Below are 25,534 nucleotides of genomic sequence, written 5' to 3'. Positions count from 1 at the left end.
TTTCACTCTCTTTCACTACCTCACTCTATCTCACTACCTCACAAACTCACTGTTTCTATCTCACTACCTCAGAACATCCCTCTACCTCACTCTTTCACTACCTCACTTTCTCTGTCTCTCACTACCTCACTCTCTATCTACCCATCTCTCACTACATAACTCTCTACCTCACTATTCCACTCTATCTCACTATCTCACAACTTTTCTCTCTCAAAACATCACTACCTCACTCTCTCACTACCTCACTCTCTAGCTCACAACCTCACAACGTCACTTTCTTTCTCTAACTCACTACCTCAATCACTCTATCTCACTACCTCACTCTTTCTATCTCACTAACTCACTTTCACTCTCTTTCACTACCTCTTTCTCTATCTCACTACATCACAACATCACTCTATGCTTATATCTCACTACCTCACAACATCCCTCTACCTCACTCTTTACTACCTCACTCTCTATCTACCTCACTCTCTCTCACTACCTCACTCTCTCTATTTCAATACCCCACTCGCTCTCTCTATCTCACTACCTCACTCTCTCTCTGCTAATGCAATAGGTATCACATATGCAAAATACAAAGCTAATGCCAATACAAATGACAATGCCATTTATTTAGGGATACAAAAAAGATAAAAAAATAATGAGCAATTCCAATAGCTCTACCTAGAATATTGCCGAGACCATTGCATTGTAAATGCTTGTTTTTTTTTGGTATAGATCTTGCTTTCTGGCAGATTTGGTGTAATTACGTTCAGCTTTATTTTCTGAACTAGTGTTCAATTTTCCTATGGGAAATTGCATGAGGAAAATGCGGTTTAGGACCCCTCCTTTTAATTGGGCCCTGCTTGATCGATCTCCCCTCAATTTTCCAGGAAGTAGCTGAAGTGGATGAGACTGTTTTTCTTTTTTTTGGTGAAAGATTCATGAAGTTTCGCCAAACAGCACCAAAGTTATTAGCAAACCAATAAAAAACATTTCCTGTGGAAAAGTGATCCTAACTATAACTACCCAGTGGCCACAGCCACTGGGTAATGAGCAAGGCTGCATTTCTATGGTAAGAAAATTTGTGGATTGTGATGCCAGTGGGGGTGTGGAATGTGTAATTTACAGAGATGGCATATGTTTAATTTCAAAACACAAAAAGATACTCCTTGACCGCGTAGTGGTCAGTTGTGTTAGAAATTAAACTGTACCCGAGGTAGAGAAATAGAGATAGAGGGGGGACTCTCTAGTGTAAGGTTGTACCTAACCCAACCATGAATGTAGGGAAAAAAAACTTTTGTTTATATTACCCTCACACAACCTAGTGGTGTCATGCTTCATCATCAGGTCACCCGACCCCTAGAAGTCGGGGTAGGCTCAACCACAGTGTTGGGAGCTCTTTGAATAGATAAGAGGAGAGGGGGCTCTAAAGATAAAATACCTCAGGCAGATCCCCGGTTTCCCTTTATTTTTGGGTCTGTCTGGGTAATTAAAAAATCTAAAAGTAGGTCTTATTAGGCTATTATGGTCCTAAGACCCTAGTGCCGACATGTTTCAGTCCACAATGGCCATAAAGGTCCAGGACTTTCTTCAGGGCAATTGGACCCCCTACCACCCATCTTGATAAATTCCAGCTACGATGTGAACTTGGTGAATTTTTCAGAAAGATCAGACTGAAAACCTTCTTTCATGATCAAGATGAAATAACCAATGATGGCAACTACACTGACCTGAAACTCAAGTCTACGTTTTATCCACCATCATCCATGATGCCCCCTGAGATACTTGCTTTTGAGGAAGCAGTCGTAAAAGAAGTAGAAGAACTCCAACCACGCAAGAACACTTTCAACAACTTGAGCAACAAAGAGAGCCTGGCCATAACCCAACTCAAGAACAGAACAGAATTAGTTGTCAAGCTGGCTGACAAAGGCGGTGCAACGGTGATACAAAGTACCAACGCCTACAGGACAGCATGTCTCACCCTGTTGGCTGACAACAAATTTTACAGAAAGATCAACCGAGAACCAACACAATGTCTTAAAAAAACCATCTCGACAATAACATCAAACTCCCTTGAGAGGGAGTGGTTTACCAAGAAAGAACACAAGTTCCTCATTGAGGAAGATCCACAAACACCAATGTTCTATACCATCCCAAAAATCCATAAAGGACAAATACTCCCCCCCCCCCCACCCCTCCCCCACCCCCCCAGACCCATTGTCTCCGGAATCGGATCAATCCTCGAGCCTCTTTCACAATACACCGACTGGTTCCTGCGCCCTCTGGTCAGACGCATAACATCGTATGTACAAGATACCAAACACCTTTTGAACCTCCTGACGGATGTGGAATACAACCCGGGAGAACACTGCCTGGTATGTTTAGATGTCGAGGCACTTTACACCAGTATACCCCAGGCACAAAGCATTGAAGGACGATCAGGAAGGAAGATTGGCAGTGGACTGCTCCCATTGAATGGGTGACTTCTCTAGTGTGGCTGGCACCAACTAAGAATTTTTTCAGATTTGAGAATCAACTATATTTACAAGTCCATGGAACTTCGATGGGCAGTACATTTGCTCCAAGCATCGCATGACTCTAAATGAGCCACTTCGAGGAACAACATATATGGACTACAAACCCATACACCAATAACATATGCAAGTGGTACCGATACATAGATGATATCCGTCATCTGGAAAGGCGATGACCAGAGTCTTGATGAATTTACAATCTGGATAAATGGGTTAAATCCACACTTACGCTTTATCTTGAATAAAAACAGAGAATCTATCCCATTTCTAGACGTCAATATAATTGCCAACAATGAGTCACTTGGCAGCTCTCTCTACACAAAACCAACCGATAAAAACAGCCGGTTAAGATTGAACAGCGCACACCCATGGGCCCTTAGGGAAAACTTACCGGTGGGACAATTCTTAAGGATTCGTAGAAATTGTTCTGAAGTCCAAGATTACAGGAAAGAAGCACAATTACTCACAGAGAAACTAAAAGAGAAGAACTATCCTGTTAAAATCATTGAGAAGGCTTAAAAGAGAGCATGGAAACCCCGCGAGAAGCCCTCCTCGAAACGAAAGAGAGAACACAACCACAACAAATGATCTGTATTACCACATTTAATTCATCTTCGAACGACCTAAAGAAAATCATAAATAAGAAATGGGCCATACTGACATCAAACAAATTGACATATGAGAAACCTATGTTCTCATTCAAAAGAAACCAGAGTCTGAGAGATGCCCTTGTCCACACAGACATATACAAACCAAAAAACGAGAACAAAACAACACTTTGGAACACTGCACCGGTGACGGGACACTATCCATGCGGGTCATGTGTGGCCTGTGAGTTCACTGAACAGACGAAAACTTTAGAATTGGGACTACATACACCATGGGAACAGAGATCCCACACTAATTGCAATTCTGAATCAGTGGTCTACCTCATTAAATGTCCTTGTGAACTGCTCTATATAGGCATGACTAGTTGAAAAGTAAAGATACGAATTAGTGAACATAGAAGCACAATCAGGCGAGCAGTCACAGCCACCAGATTAACAGCACACTACGTTGAAAAACAACATAAAGACACAGACATACGATGGACAATAATTGAGCAGGTTAAAGGCACGGGCAACCTTCAGAAAAGACTTCTAGAGAGGGAACAATGCTGAGTGTACCGCCTAAAAACCCATATCAATGGTCTTAATGACGGTATACTTGGAGCCAAATCAACAAATGAATCCATCAGACCCCATTGCTCGTAACACCCTGTGCCGAAAATTTCCCCCTCTTGGCCTAGCCCTTATATTCCCTGACTAGCGCCAACACATGCAATAATCCTGCCACCCTTGCCTACTACCGTCCACTCACAAGCATATGAGACCCCCACACCTGTACTCTCATACAGGGAAGTTCCAATGGTCAGCTACCCTAATGTAATCACTATCTAGCCTCGGGACACTATTTGATCAAAATATGGCCCTTCCCTCAGTGTGGTACTTTAATCTCCCAGTGTCATCAATCCGTTAACCCACTTTTGTATAGCGTTTATGATTCTGCATCACCTTCATTCGGAGTGTACCCCTTCCACACATGAGAGTACTATGGCACATCCCACACTGCAGCTAGACATATATAACTTACCCCCGGGTACTACGGGTAATAAGAGGTGATTGGTTCCTTTCCATGGGTCATTTTCACTGAATCTTGGACTACAATGTTAAAAAGAACTACAATTCCCATTTGGTCGCTTCCCCAGTGCATGCACTGTACACACTACGTCATTTCCTGGTGGAAGCGGAGGGGCGTCACCGAGGGACTGCAGCGGCCACTCGCGCTCCTGTTTTTTAACTTGAACACCGATCACTCAGGCTGCAAGAGCCGAGGACCGGGACCTACTTGGGTTGAAATTCTGGGTGAGACCTTTTAAGTGAAGTAAGTAGCCACCATGGCGATATTCTCGATCCCTCCCGTACCACGAGTACGAAACCTGTTTTCCTGTAAATTCCTTCTGTGAGCATTTCCATAATGACTTCGCTCCTATTACACAATCCCCAGGACCACCCACATTATTGTACCGGTCCTGTGTGAAAAAGGTCGACTTCCCTAATTGGGTAAAGTATTCTTCAACAACGCGAACTTGCATGAAATATACGTATGAATGAGTGTATATATCCGCGTTGACTTTTAATCACCAGAGTAATATCAGTAGGTTTTTCACAACAGTTGATGCAATTGAGACTAGCTATCGATTGATGCATGCTTTTTAGGTCTCGCTATTCGATGCGCATGCGCATCGAGCTTGCGAGCATATAGGGCTTTAACCAGAGTTAAACTAACTGGGCGATTTGGTGCTGTGCCCGTGGCTTTTAGGTCAATGCGCAAGCGCATTGACCTAAAATGCGCGTGCACAGCACCAAATCGCCGTCTGTTCCCTGAGCCGCACTCCTCCCACAAGGCCCCTGCTGCTTTCACACCCTCTCCCCGCTCCGCCCCCTCCCCTGCCCGCCAGCAATGCTAATTAACGTAGTTCCAGCATCTAAGCACAGGGGCTGCATTAGATCTTTAACATTAAACAATTGCAAGTAAATGTAAAAGGGCTACAAGCTTCTGCTCAGAAACAATCAAAACAACACAGCCCTTTCATTTTTGAAATCCTTCCAGTTGCTGAGGGATGGTATATCCAGGATGCTGTTTCTCAACCCCATTGCTCCAAACCTTGGAACTAGCTCAACTCCGACTATAGAACCTGCCCCCCCCTCTGTCTGCCATCCTGAATCCTTTCTCCCCCCACAACCCATCCTGCCCGGCCAATTGCTCGGGGCTTTGAAAACACATTTCAAAGCCTGCTTCCAACTTTTAACCTCTGGCAAACCCTTGGCTTAAACAACAGATATAATTTGTACACTATTCTAAATGCTGATTTCCACGCGCCCTGCAGCCTCTTAAGCAAATACAACACAATGAAACAATTGGACCAGCAGCCATGCGCAAAACTTTTTTTTTTTTAAACAAGCCACAACGGGGCCTTGAGATGTCTCAGTTAACAAGGAAATTCCCACAAGGCCCCTGCTGCTTTCACACCCTCTCCCCGCTCCGCCCCCTCCCCTGCCCGCCAGCAATGCTAATTAACGGAGTTCCAGCATCTAAGCACAGGGGCTGCATTAGATCTTTAACATTAAACAATTGCAAGTAAATGTAAAAGGGCTACAAGCTTCTGCTCAGAAACAATCAAAACAACGCAGCCCTTTCATTTTTGAAATCCTTCCAGTTGCTGAGGGATGGTATATCCAGGATGCTGTTTCTCAACCCCATTGCTCCAAACCTTGGAACTAGCTCAACTCCGACTATAGAACCTGCCCCCCCCCCCCCCCCAACCCCCCTCTCTCTGCCATCCTGAATCCTTTCTCCCCCCACAACCCATCCTGCCCGGCCAATTGCTCGGGGCTTTGAAAACACATTTCAAAGCCTGCTTCTGACTTTTAACCTCTGGCAAACCCTACAACCACCACCCCATCCACCACTACCACCTCCACTACCACCTCCACCTCCACATCCACCTCCACATCCACCATCACATCCACCATCACATCCACCATCACATCCACCACCACATCCACCACCACATCCACCATCACCTCCACCACCACCGCCACATCCACCACCACCACCACATCCACCACCACCGCATCCACCACCACTGCATCCACCACCACCACTGCATCCACCACCACCACTGCATCCACCACCACCACTGCATCCACCACCACCACTGCATCCACCACCACCACTGCATCCACATCCACATCCACCACCACCACATCCACCACCACCACATCCACCACCACCACATCCACCACATCACCCCCACATCCACCATCACCACCACATCCACCATCACCACCACATCCACCATCACATCCACCATCATCTCCACCATCACCTCCACATCCACCACCACATTCACCATCATCTCCACCATCACCTCCACATCCACCATGACATCCACCTCCACCTCCACATCCACCTCCACATCCACCGTGACATCCACCGCCACATCCACCACCACCACCACCACCACCACCACATCCACCACCACCACATGCACCACCACCACCACACCCACCACCACACCCACCACCACTTCATCCACCACCACATGCACCACCACCACCACACCCACCACCACTTCATCCACCACCACATCCACTACAACCACCACCCCATCCACCGCATCCACCACCGCATCCACCACCGCATCCACCACCACATCCACCACCACATCCACCACCACATCCACCATCACCACCACATCCACCATCACATCCACCACCACATCCACCACCACATCCACCATCACCTCCACATCCACCACCACATCCACCACCACATCCACCACCACTACCACCACATCCACCACCACATCCACCACCACATCCACCACCACATCCACCACCACCACATCCACCACCACCGCATCCACCACCACCGCATCCACCACCACCACCGCATCCACCACCGCATCCACCACCACCACCGCATCCACCACCACCACCGCATCCACCACCACCACCGCATCCACCACCACCACTGCATCCACCACCACCACCACATCCACCACCACCACCACATCCACCACCACATCCACCACCACATCCACATCCACATCCACCACCACCACATCCACCACCACCACATCCACCACCACCACATCCACCACATCACCCCCACATCCACCATCACCACCACATCCACCATCACCACCACATCCACCATCACATCCACCACCATCACCACATCCACCATCACCTCCACCATCACCTCCACATCCACCACCACATTCACCATCATCTCCACCATCACCTCCACATTCACCATCATCTCCACCATCACCTCCACATTCACCATCATCTCCACCATCACCTCCACATCCACCGTGACATCCACCGCCACATCCACCACCACCACATCCACCACATCCACCACCACCACCACCACCACATCCACCACCACCACATGCACCACCACCACCTCATCCACCACCACCTCATCCTCCACTACAACCACCACCCCATCCACCGCATCAACCACCGCATCCACCACCGCATCCACCACCGCATCCACCACCGCATCCACCACCGCATCCACCACCGCATCCACCACCGCATCCACCACCGCATCCACCACCGCATCCACCATATCCACCATCACATCCACCATCACATCCACCACCACATCCACCACCACATCCACCACCACATCCACCATCACCTCCACATCCACCATGAAATCCACCGCCACATCCACCACCACCACATCCACCACCGCCACATCCACCACCACCACCACCACCACATCCACCACCACCACCACCACATCCACCACCACCACCACATCCACCACCACCACCACATCCACCACCACCACCACATCCACCACCACACCCACCACCTCATCCACCACCACCACATCCACCACCACCACATCCACCACCACCACCACCACATCCACCACCACCACCACCACATCCACCACCACCACCACCACATCCACCACCACCACCACATCCACCACCATTTCCACCGCATCCACCACCATTTCCACCGCATCCACCACATCCACCACCACCACCACATCCACCACATCATCCACCACCTCATCCACCACCTCATCCACCACCTCATCCACCACCACACCCACCACCTCATCCACCACCACCACATCCACCACCACCACATCCACCACCATCACTTCCACCACCGCATCCACCACCACATCTACCACCACTTTCACCACAACTACAACCACCACATCTACCACCACTTTCACCACAACTACAACCACCACATCCACCCCCACCACATCCACCCCCACCACATCCACCACCCCCGCATCCACCACCACCGCATGCACCACCACCACCACTTCATCCACCACATCCACTACAACCACCACCGCATCCACCACCGCATCCACCACCACATCCACCACCACATCCACCACCACATCCACCACCACATCCACCACCACATCCACCATCACCACCACCTCCACCACATCCACCACCACATCCACCACCACATCCACCACCATCACCACCACATCCACCATCACCACCACATCCACCACCACCATATCCCCCAGATCCACCACCACATCTATATGAGTGTGGCTCTGTGTGTGTGTAGGTGCAAATGCAATGTTCTTGGATTTTCGTCACAATAAAATACACTGAACATAATCTTCGCAAAAGTAATTTACAAACGTTTAAGCTATTGCCATTATAAATTACAAAAACTTTTATTTAAGTATTAATTATTTACAAAATTAAAAGCCATTGTTTTTTGTAATATCAATACATCTAAGTCACGTAAATACAACACACATTGCATTACAAATGCTATAGGTGTCACATTTGCAAAAGTCAAAACTATTGACATTGTAACTGACAAAGCTATTAATTTTGCTACTTTCAAAACCAACACATAAATAAAAAAAAGTGTCATTTACAATACTAATAGCTCAAACTTTCCTAATGCGAGACCTATTGCATTTCCAATGCTTGTTCTATATATGTATATACATAGTCTGACTACCACGCAATTTGTGTTAGAATGCGATTAAATCGCCACTGGGACAATACTTCTGTCACATGATTTACAATATGTTACAGCGGAATGAATCGGAGTGGCACAATGAGGGGTTAGACCCCTCTATACATAGGCATGCACTACATGTTTGGGCATGCTCACTCACGTGGCATTCACTTTAGACCACTTGAGTATGAAGCAGGGCAGCAAAATTGCCTGTGAATATGTGTGAAATGTGGTTTGTCGGTGTCCATTTTCTTTCAGATGGAGCCTGGCAGTTGACACACACTACATTTTACACCCCACGATGAGCAGCTACTCTGCCCTCGCCTTACTGATAGGATAGGGAACTCTCATCCTTTAATTCCCTCACATAGGGGGTCCAATTGCCCTGAAGAAAGTCCTGGACCTTTATGGCCATTGTGGACTGAAACCTGTCAGCACTAGGGTCTTAGGACCATAATATCCTAATAAGACCCACTTTTAGATTTTTTAATTACCCAGGCAGCACCAAAAATAAAGGGAAACCGGGGATCTGCCTGAGGTATTTTATCTTTAGAGCCCCCTCTCCTCTTATCTATTCAAAGAGCTCCCAACTTCTAGGGGTCGGGGTGACCCGATGATGAAGCATGACACCACTAGGGTGTGTGAGGGTAATATACACAAAATAGTTTTTTTCCCTACATTCATGGTTGGGTTAGGTACAACCTTACACTAGAGAGTCCCCCTCTATCTCTATTTCTCTACCTCAGGTACAGTTTAATTTCTAACACAACTGACCACTACTCGGTCAATAGGAGTATCTTTTTGTGTTTTGTATTTACTTAGGGAGGATATACTCCGGTTACTATTACCTCTCAAACCCTTCGGGCATCTGGATCTTTCCAGTACCCATACGTGCCTATATATGTTTAATTTCTTCAATTTTTATAGTTGTGCAATTTCTACTTTTTGCAGTAATCATGATCAAAGGAATGGCTGCCGCTTACTTCTTATCCTGTAATCTGGGAAATGACAAAAAATTAGGTAACAACTGAATATAGATACCTGGGACTGTTGTTTGACAGGCTGGGTTCCTTTAAACGGCATACGGAGGCCATGTAGATAAAAGCCAACAGCCTTTCATCGCCTAAGAGGAGCAATTGCTGAGTCAACTTACACTCTTCTGCTGGAGTTAATACAGGCCGAACCACTACCGACCCTAGCCCATGGCAGCAAGGCATTAAGGGGCAGAGATACCCTTAATCTAGACAAACTCATAATAATGATTTTCAAGTCCGCATTTCACCTTCCAGAGCATACTTCATTGGCTCAGCAGAGACTGGAGTTTGGCCGTAAGAAACAAACCCTTGCCAGGCAATGGGAGCTTATCAAGTACGGTTACAAACCAAAAAACGCTGCCCGAAAAACACTCAATCACCATCTCTGGGAAGAAATTGTCAAAAGGGACAATTTCCCAGAAAGGAGCTACCTCCTCTCGGTCTTAGCATCCCTCAGCCTGAATCAACTATTGGACTCAACCGCCAGCTACTCTCAAGTTAAGAGCACTGAAAACAAAACATTCAAGAAGGCCTCTCTGCTGGCTGACAAAGAGGTAGTCTCAAAACAACAGCTCGCCTGGCTAATAATAGCTACTTACAAAACGCAAGTACCTCGGCCATACCTGGATGCATGCATCAGCGCTCCTACCAAAAGAAGCCTCTTGAAATACCACCTAGGCTGCCTGCCTTCGCTTCTACACTTGTCCCTGTGGCAACACACTGACAACATGGAGGCATGCCGCTATGCGGTCCAGGTCCAGAAACCATGGTAGACCAAATTTACATAACAAAGTGAACATTGGAGGATTGAAAAGTTATACTAAAACCAGCATTCAACATCAGGGGGCTACACCACTGCAGACAGGCAGCTAAAGCCTAATTTAGTCCTTCAGATATACAGTTAAACTGCTGATTGGTGAAATATCTGGCAAGAGTTGAGCAGAAACTCAGAACTCTTGGCAGTTGAAAAAAAATCAGAGGCCTACGCAGAGAATCGAATTTTGATCTCTTTAATCATAAGATCAGTTGAGCTCTCTCTGTCACTTAACGCATCTTCTTGCACAACCAAGCACAGGCACTTTATGCAGCTTGGCCTCAATTGATCTTTTTATAACGGGAATCCTGTGGTAGCTGCCTTAAAGAGCCACATGTCCTGATGCTGCAGCGAAACCTGAACTGAGATCCATGCTCTACAATACCAGTTCTCACCGCTGCTGGTCATGAGTTCACAGACAACATTACTATTAATTAACTTTTCTGTAACAATTCTATTGCTGTATTCCACAGCTTACAGCGGTTGCTATCCTACACAAGCTGTACAACGTTTTTAGCTCCTTTTATTTTTAAATGCTGTACATGATTTTCACAACTGGTGCAATGGTTTTAATTAATTATGCACTTATATAAGCTTGAAAATACTTTTTGCAATAGCGTTTTAGTGTGGTTTGGAGTTCTAGCCTGATGATTAGATGTCCTAAAATGGAGGGTGGTCCTTCGGATGGGTTTGGTTCTCTTGGCCCTCAACCCCTATCTGTTTATATGCCTACTTTAATTGCGCAGACTTACCCTGAAAGAGTTTATCCCTATTAGTCAAGTTGTATTTATTGCTCCAATTTATGGTAGTCTATTCTCGCTCTTATTTGCCATGTTATCTGTCCTACTAATTGCTGTTTTCTAGTTATGGGTGATAATGGAACTTAATATGAGCGGTTTTTCTTTTGTCTTATCAACAACCATTGTGATTGTGTGCAGGTGACAGATGTGTTCTGTGCCATTGGCTTTGTCGTTGGGATTTAATGTGTGTAACTATGTACTTGATTCCACGATGGCACTGTGTAACACAGCCTTGTTGTAAGATTGTCCACAGTCCAACAGTGGATTGCTGGTCCCCATATAATCTCAATGGAATTGTGGGAATGGGAAAAATGGTGCTGTGTCTAGTGCAAGTTTGACCTATTGCACCTTGGCGAAGAATGTTGGCTAACTTCCACTGGGAATTCATATCCCTCATTGGAAGGCTGTAGCACCAACCTCAAGATATAAATGTCCCAGTAGTTGTTACCAATGGAAATAAATGTGTATTTTCTCTGGCAACAACTAAATGTGTTATAGAGGCGTCATTTGGGCCTTCGGTGATTTGGCCTAACGGCTAGGGCGCTCGACCTCGGACCTGGGGATCTGGGTTCGAGTCTCGGTAACGACGCCAAAAACCTCCTGTGTTTCTGGGCAAATAACTGAATCTCTTGTGCCTAAAATGAATTTGTGTCCTCATGTAACGTAACTGGTGCTATGTAAAGTGCTCTGATACCCGATTCGGTTCGGGTCTAGTTCGCGCTATATAAAACTCTGCAAAAAAATTGATTACATTTATGATGTGTTATGAGATTTCCGGCTTGAAACCATGAGCATGGCGTGGGTTTTTCTTTGTGTATCCATCATAATTGATAAATTGCAATAGGGATTTGGCTTGTAACCTTTAACCAATGTTTTTAATGGAATTCTACTTTCTTTTGCGTTGATAAGGACGAATTTTTCTAGATAAATATATTTTTCAGAGAAAAACGTCTGTGTATGCACATGCACATCTATAATGCAAACTGAGGTAAAGGCAATTTGTGGTAATGGTTAAGTTGAAATGTTCATATGATATTGATTTTAAGACTTGCTAATACATTTGGTGTGAAATTTGACTGAAGATCCCAGCCAAACCCGGTTCTTAAATTTCATGCAGATTGGTCAAGGGGAAAAGTTATTTGGGATGATCTAAAAGTAGGAGGTCCCTTGTAAAGCCTCCTGGTAGTTTTTGCTCTGCAGTACAACAAAAACTGCCAAAGAGAATTAGATCTAGATTGACACGAAAGTAAAATGTTACTCCGGATATGCATTTTGTTTGTGGCTTGGTATAAGTGTTTGTGCTGGAGTAAGTGATTGAGTGGGTCTAAAGGGGTTATTCCCGTATATTTGTGCCATTAGATTGTATATTATCCACAATACTGGATCCATAGAGGGTCGGGGATAACATTTTAAAATTATTCAACCCTAGTTGGATGAGAAAGCATTTTCTTCTGTGACTTCATGAATAGCTTCTGGGAGCTGTGAAGTCTATACATGAAGTCCCATACCTGCCAGTGATTAGGACTTACAAATGCCAAAATTGTATCTGCAAATCTTGTGACATGTAACACAGACTTTTTTTTTTAATTGGGTACAAAGGTGCAACCTGTTTCTGAAAAATATGCAGTTTCTCTAGGCTTTCTACTTCGAAGAAAACTCTCTAATACTTTGTGAGCTGGAAATTAGTGTTTTTAAAAGTATAAACCGAAGTAGTTTGCTAAATTTATAGAGGCTAATTTGGAAGAGCAGCTTTCTGCAACACATACATGTCACTTAGTGGAACTTAATGATTTAGAAAAAGAATGATGAAAAAAATCATGATTATAAAAGAGGAGGGGGATGATACTGTGGGGCTGGTGCAATCAATTGTGCAAAAATGTTTTAACCTGCAACAAGTAACATGCATAACTTGCTAATGGTGCTTAAGCAAGGAGGGCTCTGGCACAATTTCTTGGACACTTACAATGTGCTAAAGCATCTGGCAGAAATGCACAGCGTTGTATATTGTATGTAACAACAATCTATGAAAACAGAAATGAGGAGGGTGCTCTGCATTGTCCTGCATGAAAAATTCTACAGACAATAATGATCAAGAAAAGGATACAGCAATGTACTACATGAGGTGCAAAGCCCATTTCTGGGGCACGCAATAAAAAAATATGGAAATCTCCAACTACTTTTATGGCTATCCAGTAGTAATTTTGTGTTTTTTCCATCACCTGTGTTTAGTTTTTGTATTCCCTCATGTTTTGAGTTTTTTTTTTTGTTTGTTTTGTTTTTTAGGTCGAAGGCCTAAAAGGCTGCGCTTGCGCAGTCTTAGGCCGGAGATTTAATGAGTCTGAGTAGCGGTGAATGTCCCGCCTCCGTGCCCCCTCTCTCCTTCATTGGCTGGCTTCCTAAACGGAGGCCAGCCATTGGAGGAGAGATGCGTCACTCCAAACAAGCTCCGTCCTTTTCGGATTTGGGGGCGTCATTTTTGCTGTTCTTTAGACAGTGACGTCGTCCGTCACTCAGAACAGCAAAATACGCCCCCAATTCCGAAAAAATTTCAAAAGCTTGTGGTCGCCATTTTAAGTCTTCTTGTGATGAGGTAGGCTGCTGTCCTCGTTTCCCGCTGTCTTTTTCCCGCCCCCCCTCCCGCTGTCCGTCTCTGTTTCCGCCCTCCTCCCGCTGAATCGGTCGGCCGTTGTATTCTTTCCCTGCCGTGGTCTTTTTCCCGCCCCCCTCCCACTGTCCGTGTTTGTTCCCACCCTCCTCCCGCTGATTAGGTCGGCCGCTGTGGGATTCGGTAGCTGTTCCCGGCCCTTTTTTTTTTTTGTTGCTGCGTGCGGTTTTTCTCTTTGTTGCCTCCTTCTCCTTGTTTGTTACACGCTCCATATCTAGCGCTGTTGCTGTGGGAGGCATTTGGGTTGAGGGCTTGCAGTCACCCCTCGCTCTGCTGGGTGGCGGCCGAGAGCCTGCGCTGGGCCCGAGGAGCTCTGCCCACAGCCTGGCGAGTGCACCCGGAGCTCCGGCACCGCACACGGCTGAGGAGAAAGAGGAGGACCAGAGGAGCTCAAGGCCGAGGTGCAAGCTCCCCTCGCACGGCATCGAGTGTGTGCTGACAGCCCGCGCCCCTGCCGCCCACCCCGGGCTCTGCCCCTGCTCTGCGCGGTGACCTCCAGGTAAGCAGGTACGAGTCTCTGGGGCGGCTGTGGCACTGGCGGTGCAACCAGGAAGAGCGCGGGGACTGGCAGGCACCGGGAGGGATTCCTCTGCGCACAAGCACGGTGTGACCCTCGGTGCCCCCCTGTCACCGTCCCCACCTGCCGTGCCCTGCCTCTGTAACTCACTCTCAAACCCTGCTTTTCCGTCTTGTCCAGCTACCCACCTACCCACCTAATATCCTAAGAGTCCCGAGCCCTGGTCCCGCTCTTCCCCTGAATCCCCCCGCCCTCATAGACACCCCCGTGCCACGTTAGTGCCCGTGCACACAGGCGGCAGCTAGTTCAGTGCCTCGGAAGCGCGGCCGCTCGGGAAAGGTTGCTTTGGAGGGAACCTGAGGCCGGTGGGACATTTATTCCTATGGACACATCAGCTACACCTAGTTAAGCTAGGAACCCCTCGGTCGGGGTATTTGAGACAAAATGGTAGACATGTCAGAGAGGTAAAAGGCTGTACTCCGTCAGACGTGTACCGTGTTCAGTGAATTAACGGATGTTGTATGAAAGAGGCCGCGGTCCCATCACACCTGTGCAGTGCTCGGTGAATGATTGATGTTGAGTGACAGGCCGGGGTCCCATTTCCAGCCCCTGGAGGGCTGAACTATGCACACACCGACATACGTGTATGCATTTCCTTTCACCATGTACAGCGTCGACGACTCCTCAGCAGACTCCTCGCGCCCCTATTCTGCCCGTTTGTTTGAAGCCCCCGATATAAGGAATCGCATACACAAGCAGGCGTGATTCTATCCCTGTTTGTATATTTTCTGCTGCACAGCTTTTCCCGCCCCCTCCCCCCGCCCCAACAACCAATAAGACAATGTCTCTTCAGAATACATTGTCATTAGTTTGCTGACTTTCAGTTTGAATTTGTATTTGTTGAACCTGTACTCGGTGTTTGTAGTACTTTGTGACAGGGGAATCAGGTTCAGGTCTTGGCGTCGGCTCAACATTCTGTGATTCTGAGCAAATCACTTAATCTCCTCGTGCCTACCAAAAAGCTGAATGTGTCCTTCTGTAATTTAACTGGTGCTCGTGTAAAGCGCTCCAATAATTTCGTGTCGAGTTCGCGTTATATAAAACTGCAAAAACCAAAAACAAAGTGTTGTGAGATAGGATAGGCGTGTTGGGGATAGATAACATGAAGAGTGAGTGTGTGTAATGGCGTATGTGCCCCATGAAGTCACTGGTGAGAGGTTGCCCCTCATAGACCCCTGGTTATGTGGGCATGCTGGTTCCCTGTTCCTCTGCCCTGGCATTTGGCACTGATCTCCCTCTGCCCAACCTGTTTGATGTCTACCCATATGAAGCATGACTGGGCAGAAATTGCATCGTTTATCAATGAAGAATTCACGGAAAGTGGTGCTAGAGGTGATAAATGACCCACCCAGTGCCCATCAGTCGTTGTGCCAACCAGAATATCCAGCTGCCACTCCATGTGCCCAGTGGCTCTAGTAGGGTGCACCTAGAACCTCTTTTCTGTGGTAGCGGGCCATGGCTGTTTTACAGTTAGTAATAATGCACATGACCTTTGTTGTCTTCCCTGTTTTCTTGCCCACACCTAAAACACTGATGCCCAGCTACACCCGCAGACATCTCTGGAGAAGACATCACTCAGTGCCAAACTTACCCCTAGATGTGGGCAACCTGATGCAGGCTGAACAGCAGAAAGCAAGCTGTGCTGAGCCCACAAAGGAAGGCAAACTGCAAGGAGAGCTGCTCTCCATTCCAACTTTGGATGTTGCCTTGCTGGCCATCTCTGCGCTCAAACTTGTGTCTTGAAAAAAAGAACAAAAACAATTTTTGTTGCGAAGCTTTTACAGCTCACCCCCCGCAGTTCCCTTCATTCCATCGAGGGGGAGTGGCAGGGCCGATACTGCCAAGCTTTCAGTGCCCGGCACTTCCGGTCAAAGGCTTCGCACCTGCACTTCTAAGCAGATCTGCTGCACTAGACCCATCACTTCTCAGCAGGTCTTGCATACTAGTACCTGCACTTCTCAGCTTCATTGGTATGCTAGCTCCTGCATTTCTCAGCAGATCTGTGTACTGTCACGAGCACTTCTCAGCAGACCTCGCATACTAGCAGCCGCACTTCTCATTGCATTTGCTTTCCCTCTTTCGCACGTAAGCACTTCTCAAAACAGGGCTGCTGCTCTTCTAATGGACGATGTAAAGTACATTCTAAGCAGGGTTGCTTCTCTTCTAATGGGACAGTGTAAACATAATTCTAAGCAGGGCTGCTACTCTTCTATCGGGACTGTGTAAACAAGCTCATAAGCAGGGCTGCTAGTCTTCTAATGGGACTGTGTAAACAAGCTTCTAAGCACGGCTGCTGCAGTAGTAGTTTATACAGGGCTTCAAGAGGTGCGGGGCTCGCCATTCGCAGACCTGTTAAAAATTAAAAACCAGCGCTGAAATACCGCCCTTCTTGACACTATGACTATAGTCATGTGACCCGAGTCTAGGCCTGGCCCAGAAGACTCTCTGAGGAGGCTGTGTGATGCTGCGGTGGCTCGAGCTCCTGCAGCTTTGAGAAGTAAGTGGGAGTCGTGGGGTGCTGCAATGAAGCCTGTGCGTGTGTGATTATGTAATTCCAAAAGAGAGCGCACTATCGGCAGATGTCACAGTGGGTGCCGGTCGGGTACAAAAATCACTGTAATTCACAGAAGTTTTGTAGTGTCCTGGCATGCCTGCATGTTGCTCTATTGCTAATTTATTATTTACCATGTTTGAAACTGTTCTTGTCTGCCTAATTGGGGTGAAAGGTGAAGTGGGCCTCTTTCGATTAGAACGTAGCATTTTCCCTTCCATTTCTGCTTTTGGCCATCTCTCTCCTCCAATCTCAACCATACCCATTCTTTTTATTATCTCTTTCCCTCTCACCTCCTTTTGTCTACCTCCTCCACTCTCCCTGCTCCCATTGTCGCTCTCCTCCTCTCTCTCCATTTTTTCTCTTCTTCCTTCGCTTTTTCCTTCTGATCCCTTTACCTCCACCTTTTTTGTGCTAAAAGAATGATAATACCTGTAATCAAGTGTGTGTATCCGTGCCTTCCTTTAAGTTCGCTGTGCTGGCTCTCCTGCCCCCTGGCTGTGCTTGCTCCCTGGCTGAGCTTGCTCCCCTGCACACTGGCTGTGCTTGCTCCCCTGCCCCCTCGCTCTGCTTGCTCTCCTGTGTGTGTGGCTCTGGGTGTTTGTGTGGGCTCTGGGTGTGTGTGGGGGCTCTGGGTGTGTGTGTGTGGGCTCTGGGTGTGTGTGTGGGCTCTGGGTGTGTGTGTGTGGGCTCTGGGTGTGTGTGTGTGGGCTCTGGGTGTGTGCGTGTGGGCTCTGGGTGTGTGCGGGGGGCTCTGGGTGTGTGCGGGGGGCTCTGGGTGTGTGTGTGTGGGGCTCTGGGTGTGTGTGTGTGGGGCTCTGGGTGTGTGCGGGGGGCTCTGGGTGTGTGCGGGGGGCTCTGGGTGTGTGTGTGTGGGGCTCTGGGTGTGTGTGTGTGGGGCTCTGGGTGTGTGTGTGTGGGGCTCTGGGTGGGTGTGTGTGGCTCTGGGTGTGTGTCTCTGGGTGTGGGTGTGTGTCTCTGGGTGTGTGGGTGTGTGTGTCTCTGGGTGTGTGGGTGTGTGTGTGGCTCTTGGTGTGTGGGTGTGTGTGTGGCTCTGGGTGTGTGGGTGTGTGTGTGGGGCTCTGGGTGTGTGTGTGGGGCTCTGGGTGTGTGTGTGGGGCTCTGGGTGTGTGTGTGGTGGTCTCTGGGTGTGTGTGTGGTGGTCTCTGGGTGTGTGTGTGGTGGGCTCTGGGTGTGTGTGTGGGGCGTTGGGTGTGTGTGTGGGGCGTTGGTTGTGTGTGTGGGGCGTTGGGTGTGTGTGGGGGGGCGTTGGGTGTGTGTGGAGGCTCTGTGTGTGCGGCTCTGTATGTGTGTGTGGCTCTGTGTGGGTGTAAATGCAATAGGTCCTGCATTTGCGAGCGATTACGCTATTGGCATTGTAAATGACAATGCCATTTATTTAACGATTAAGCTATTGGCAATGTAAATGACAATGCCATTTATTTTTTGTAGGTGGCTCTATGTGTGGATAGCTTTTTTTGTAGGTGGCTCTATATGTGGGTGGCTCTGTTTGTGTGTGGGTGGCTCTGTGATAATGACTCCGGGTGGCTCTGTGTGGGTGGCTCTGTGTGGGTGGCTCTGTATATGTGTGGCTCTGTGTGGGTGTAAAGGCAATAGGTCATGCATTTGCGAGCGATTAAGCTATTGGCATTGTAAATGACAATGCCATTTGTTTATGATTTAAAAAAAAAGTCATGAGCAATGCCAATAGCTCTACCTTTAATAATGCCGAGACCATTGCATTGTAAATGCTTGTTACTTTTTGTTATGTTGTGGATGAAAACAAAAAAACAACCAAAAAAAACCAACGGACGTTTCCATAATTGCCTCTTCCTCTTAAGTGTGTAAATTCTTCTATCATATTTTATTTCAAAAAGGCCTAACACCCTGACATGTCTCACAATATGTTGTGCAAGTCTCTGACAAGCAGATTGTGGTGGTGTAGAAGCTGGACACATAGCCCACTATGTCCAGTCTTTTGAAAGTTCTGTGTCCAATTGGAAAATATGGTGTAGATTGGTCTACAGGATTCAAAAGGTATTCGTAATCCAAATCAAAATGTGCCATTTCTTTATAACACTTATTCCGACCTTCAATACAGATACGCAAATGCTGCTTCTAAAATATAGAGTTTAAATGTTATGACTGTATGATGGATACTTTCAGTGGTAACAAGGAAGCATGTAGGAAAAATGCAAGTTCTTTCCTTTTGTGGTAGTACACTTAGGGCCCGATGTAGGTAAAAGGGATTTTCCGATTTCAAAATACCGAGGCGGGCCGAATCGGTATTCTGAAATCGGAAAACGAGATGTAGCAAACAAACGGCGAAATAATACCGAATCGGTCGGCATCGGTAATGTGAATCGGTACGTACTGAATCGGCACGGACCGAATCGGAAAGTACCGAATCGGCTACCACCGAATCGGAAATAGCCGAATCGGCTACCACCGAATCGGAAATAGCCGAGTCGGTAAAATCCGATTCGGCAATTAACGAATCGTAGCTATGAAAACACACCCATGGCCAAAAAGCCCATAGGAATGCATTGAAGAAACCGAATCGGTAAAATCCGATTCGGATAATACCGAATCGGATTTTACCGATTCGGTAATATCCGATTCGGTAAAAGCCGAATCGGCAAAAGCCGATTCAGCCAATGAGGTGGCTCCCCCTCCCCCACCCAAACAGGGAGTGGCAACCTGGTGCAGGTGCAGGTGCAGCTAATTAAGAACTTTCTGGAGAGCCAGCCTGAGCTGAACACTCACAGTTAGCAGCAGTGGGAGTAGGAGGTAGTGAACTGTTCTGAACAAGATGGCAAACCAGAGTGAGAGCCAGAAGTCCACCCAGAAGAGGAAGCCTAAGTTCAGCAGCATCGAGCTGCAGGTGTTGGTTGAGGAGGTGGTGAGGGTGCACCGGCAGCTATTTGGAAAGCTGTCCCTCAATGTGCCAGACAGCACCAAGAGGAGGATCTGGAGCGAAATCGCCCAAAAGGTGAATGCTGTGGGTGTCACCCCCAGGTCCCTGGATGAGCTGAAGAAGCGTTTCTATGACATCCGCAGCCTCACAAAACGGAAGATGGCAGAGATCCAGAGGCAGGCTGGAGGCACTGGTGGAGGCAGGAACCCGGCGCCACCCCTCACAGACCTCGAGGAAATGGTGTCCACCACCATTGAGAGGGAGAGCGTAACCGGAATTGGGACCCTGGACAGCTCAGCCAGAGCTACAGGTAAGAAGCATGCGCATCATGACACACCCTACCAGACACCTCCCCATTAGACACAATGCATAGCCAAACCCCAGCACAGTACTGTAACCAACATACAAGAGACAAGCATCATGGTACATGTAGTCAGCAGAAGTTAGCAAAATATGGCAGTGCAGAATCACAAGACAGGAAACAGTGGAACACATTCTAAGGAGATGCAAGGACATGTGCAATGCTTTAATTGTACTGACTGTAATACATCGGCACTCAATTTACAAATGCTTCTTTGTACCTAGGGGCACCATCAGGCGGACAAACCATGACAACAGAGGCAGCAGCACCATCTAACACTGCACTCGCAGGGCTGATCACCAGTCAGGCTGCCGAGGAGGAGGAGGACGAAAACACCATAGGGCTTGGTATAGAGGGAGACCTGGTAATAGACTTTGAAGCACTGCACTCCCCACAAATGCCGAGCACACCCCCCTTGCAGTTATCCCCAGAGAACTCCCCGACAAGGGACCTCCTTCCACCTACACCAGCTCCTGCCACGATCATGGCTGTGGCACCAGTACACCCTGTCCTGGGAGCAGGGGCTCAGGCCCCGGCCAGCACCACACCCCCACCAGTGGCACTCCAGCCCACTCAGCAGGCCGGCAGCAGCAGTACCCGGCGCCGTGCCATTGCCACCACTGCAGCACCAGCACCCGAGGGCAGTGTCTTCCTGGGCCTCGAAGGAAATATGGTAAAGATCCAAAGGCAGCAGGCGAAATCCATCATGGCCTGCCAACGCCAGCTCCTGCAGCACAACCTGCAGATGGGGGAAATGGTGAAAGGATTTCAGGCCTTCGTGGATTCAAACAAGGAGGTAGCAGCAGGTTTAGGCAGGCTAACCACTGCCATAACCCAGTTATGTGGCAGACTGGAGGAGCATGAGCTGGTGCGCAGGCGGGATGCCCGGGTGCAGAACCGCTCCATGAGCCGCCTTGCTGCGGCAACGGCACAACTCTGTCAGCGCAGTGCCAACATGGAGTCTAGTCTCACACAAAATACGGCAGAGATAACAAGGGGAATGGCCCGCATCACGACAGCAATGGAGGCCATGATCATCTCTAACACTGCCACAAATCCTGCCCTGGACCTGGGGGATGCTGGGGACAGCAGCAGCCGCAGCAGCCCGGCCAGCGCTGCGTCAGAGCCACGCAGGAGCACCAGGCGCTCCGCAGATGCCGCTGGTCATTCTGAGGGGGCTGAGGGACACCCCAGTGGGGCTGCCAAGCGGTCAAAGAAATAGCCTTGCAAGGGCGGGTGAGGCAACCTGGACCTTGGACTTTTGTTTTCTTTGCCATTACACCTTTTTTTTGTTGCACATCAGTGCAGTAACTGTGTTGCAACAGTATTAAAAATTGTTTTTTCACAACAACCATTTAGCTGTCTTTGCATCTGTACTCACTCAGAAATAGTTTTCTGTAATCTCCTCACGTCTGTATCTGCCATCACTTGGCGTACACACCCCAGCTGGCTGTGTCAGTGGCACAGCTTCGTCGTCGTCATGGTCCTCGTAGTCAGACAACTCCACCTCAGTGCCCTTCTTCACCGCAAGGTTGTGTAACATTGCACATACAGCTATGATCTTGCAGCAGGTGATGGGGGTATACTGCCTTGCACCTCCACTCTTGTGCAGGCATCTGAATCTACTTTTCCAGATGCCAAAGGTCCGTTCGACGACATTCCCTGTGCGTATGTGGGCCCGGTTATACCTCCTTTGGCTGGGTGTGGAGGGGTTGAGGTAGGGGGTGAGTATGAATGAGCGGAGGGCATATGCACTGTCGCCTGGAAGAGAAAGGGGTAACATTACACACATGCATACATGTATTCCACCTAGCTACTGTGTGTTATGGGGGTCTGATGATGTGTCTCACCTAGGAGGTATCCTTCACCAAATTCGCCAGCCATCAGCCGTGCATAGATGCCGCTCTGTTGGAAAATATAGGAGTCATGGGTACTCCCTGGAAATTTTGCTACCAGGTCTGTGATGGTGCACTTCGCATTGCAGATCACCTGCACGTTGATGGTGTGTGTAGACTTCCGATTGCGGTATATGTATTCTGTGTCTGCTGGTGGGCAAATCGGAATGTGCGTGCCATCTATGCAACCAATGATTTGGGGAAATTGTGCCATCTGGTAGAAGTCAGCTTTAGTTTGTAGCAGTTCTGCGTGGGTTGCAGGGAAAGAGATGTATTGGTCCATCCTGTGTATCATGGCGTCAAGGAATGTGTGGAAGAACCTTGACAGGCTGCTCTGGCTCACCCCTCCTGCCGCTGCAACTCCACTTTGATAGCTGCCAGACGCAAGCAGGTGTAGGCTGCATAGCACCTGGACGTGTGCTGGGATGGCGTGTGCCCTTGGGGTGTGGTGGTCCAAGAATGGTTTGAGGTCCCTGATGAGCTCAAGTATGGTGTCAGAGTCCAGCCTGTATCTCTAGGATCTCTGCCTCTGTGAGCATGAACAGGGTTATCCTCTGTCTGTAGACCTGTTCATTTCTTAGCCATTCCCTCTGTCCTTTCTGCTGTAGCCGTAGCCGCCTCGCAATGACATAAAAAGCTGCCATCCTGCAAGTTGCAATGCATTTTGGGGCTGTTTATATGGGTTGGAGTTGGTTACCACCTGATTGTAATCCATGGTAAATACCGAGTGAATTCTACCGAATTTGAGCCGATTTCGGTGTTTCTGTGCCTCCCTACATCTCCCCATCTGTCGGAATCGGGGAATTTCCCGATCGGTGATTCATACGAATCGGTATGTTCTCCGATTCGGCTCATGTCCGATTCGGTGTATCTACCGATTCGGTACATGGACCGAATCGGCTTCATTCCGATTCGGTGTGTCTACCGAATCGGTACATGGACCGATTCGGATAATTTCCGATTCGGTGTCACTACCGATTCGGTACATGGACCGAATCGGTTATTTTCCGATTCGGTGTGTCTACCGATTCGGTACATTGACCGAATCGGTGTTTGCATCCGATTCGGTGTGTTACCGATTCGTTACATATCCGATTTTCGGTATGTACGTATCGGATTCTTTTCCATTCGGTACTCATTCCGAATCGGTTTTAACTCCGATTTTGATTTTTTTTTGTTCCCTACATCTCGATGGCTGTTTACTGATCGGTAAGGGCCAAAAATCGGTATTTTCGGCCGTTACCGATCGGTAACGGCCTACCTACATCGGGCCCTTAGAGTCTAGGGATATACTCACTGAAATATGTTGTGTGGCTAAAAATGAATAAACGTCTCTGATTTTGCAAAGAGAGAGCATACAGTATAGGTGACTACTGGGCTTTATGATGGAGAGCGAGAGAGGTGGATGGAAAAAGAAAAGAAGTCTGAGTGGAGGTCAGGGAAAGGATGACACTCGTCTCTTCAACTGCAGAACAGAATGAAGGAGAATATGACTGGGAACTCATCAAGCCTCAAAGGAGAAATCACATATTGTCTTTTAAAGCGTTCTCTCTCTCTTCATTAGAGGATTATGACAAAGTAACTGTCCACCTCTATTCTCAGAACGCAGCTACCGATCCAGTTACCTTTTGACTGTATCCCTGCCTTTGGCCCTGTACATCAGTCCGCTGCCTTTTGTGTAGGCTCATGCCATACAAATACTTCATACAAATGTACATTTTTCCTGAAGCAGATGCTTATGGACAGTTTGTAATGGTCTGATTGACACATACGTGGATGTTCACAAATCATTGGTCTACAAAATCTGTGTGACGTGTTCAAATTTGATGTTTCCTGTTTTAAAGAATAAATATGCATCAATTGTGGTTTGAGGAGATTAAATTGATTTGATTAAAATCAAATTATTTATAATCTAGCGTTAGACCCAAGATTAGAACCTAATGTTCCAAAGTCAGCAGCTGGGCCACCAGGCCTCATTTGAGGTAGGCACTTTCCCAATAATAGGCTTTGCAAATTACTTTTTAAACTCTGTCCTGTGTGTTTGGGTGACGGTCAAAATCACTTGGTGAAGGGTTTATGCAAATTAGTTAGGTATGGTGTGCACATGCGCAGAGCCTCAAACACTTTTGGATGTATGTCAGAACTACCCAGGCAAGGGCCTAGCTTTCTCGCATTGTCCTCCACTGTATTTCGATGCTGTATTTTTAATGAAACTACTTCATGGAAAAATATTTTTCTCTCCAGGTACTTGAAGCAATTGAAAGCAAAGATGGACTATTTTGTGCAGAACTTGTTTCCTTTAAACATCCTCATGTTGCCAATCCAAGGCTTCAGGTACAAATCTTTTTTGGGGCAAACTACATGAATCTATGTTCATCAGGCAAATATCTGGCAAATATGCATCTTTAACTGTGCTCTTTAGAATGAAGAAGCTGATGATCTTTGTTTAGCATTAAAAATAAAATGTTCACATGATATGAGACGGGCCAGTGCTAATTTTTACTATGCATAAATGTGTTCCCACTTTTACTTGCTGCATTAGAAATTACGGAGACAATTCTCAAAGTTATACAATAGACAATCAGGTAGGTTCAGTTTGAGGTTTTTGGAGTTGCAAAAAATACATTGAGTAAACTTCGGAAAGCTTCCCTATTAACCACTTATTGTTGAATCTTTCTCAAAGTGACCAGGCGGCCAGGAATGGAAAACCTAGATCAATAAGCCTAAAGAAGTGCCATGTCACATATTCATAGCCTTCCATGGTCAGTTTGCTGTCCCTGCCCCTCCTACCTGCCTTCTGTTTTCCGTGTGCTGGCA

General features: G+C 47.5%; 1 protein-coding gene across 3 annotated transcripts in view; it reads left to right on the top strand.

Annotated features, from left to right (window-relative positions):
• PCID2 (PCI domain containing 2) overlaps window positions 1-25,534 on the top strand; it is a 321,918-nt gene that overhangs the window by 45,907 nt on the left and 250,477 nt on the right. For all 3 annotated transcript variants that reach the window (XM_086934305.1, XM_086934306.1, XM_086934304.1), the window contains exon 3: window positions 24,962-25,051. In XM_086934305.1, coding sequence (XP_086790431.1) covers window positions 24,962-25,051 — 90 coding nt within the window. The remainder of the gene's footprint in view (window positions 1-24,961; window positions 25,052-25,534) is intronic.

This window comes from Lissotriton vulgaris, chromosome 8 (genome assembly GCF_964263255.1).
Source record: "Lissotriton vulgaris chromosome 8, aLisVul1.2, whole genome shotgun sequence".
Taxonomy (NCBI): Eukaryota; Metazoa; Chordata; class Amphibia; order Caudata; family Salamandridae; genus Lissotriton; species Lissotriton vulgaris.
The sequence above is the reverse complement of the archived record's forward strand: the minus strand, read 5'-3'. Positions and strand labels throughout refer to the sequence as shown.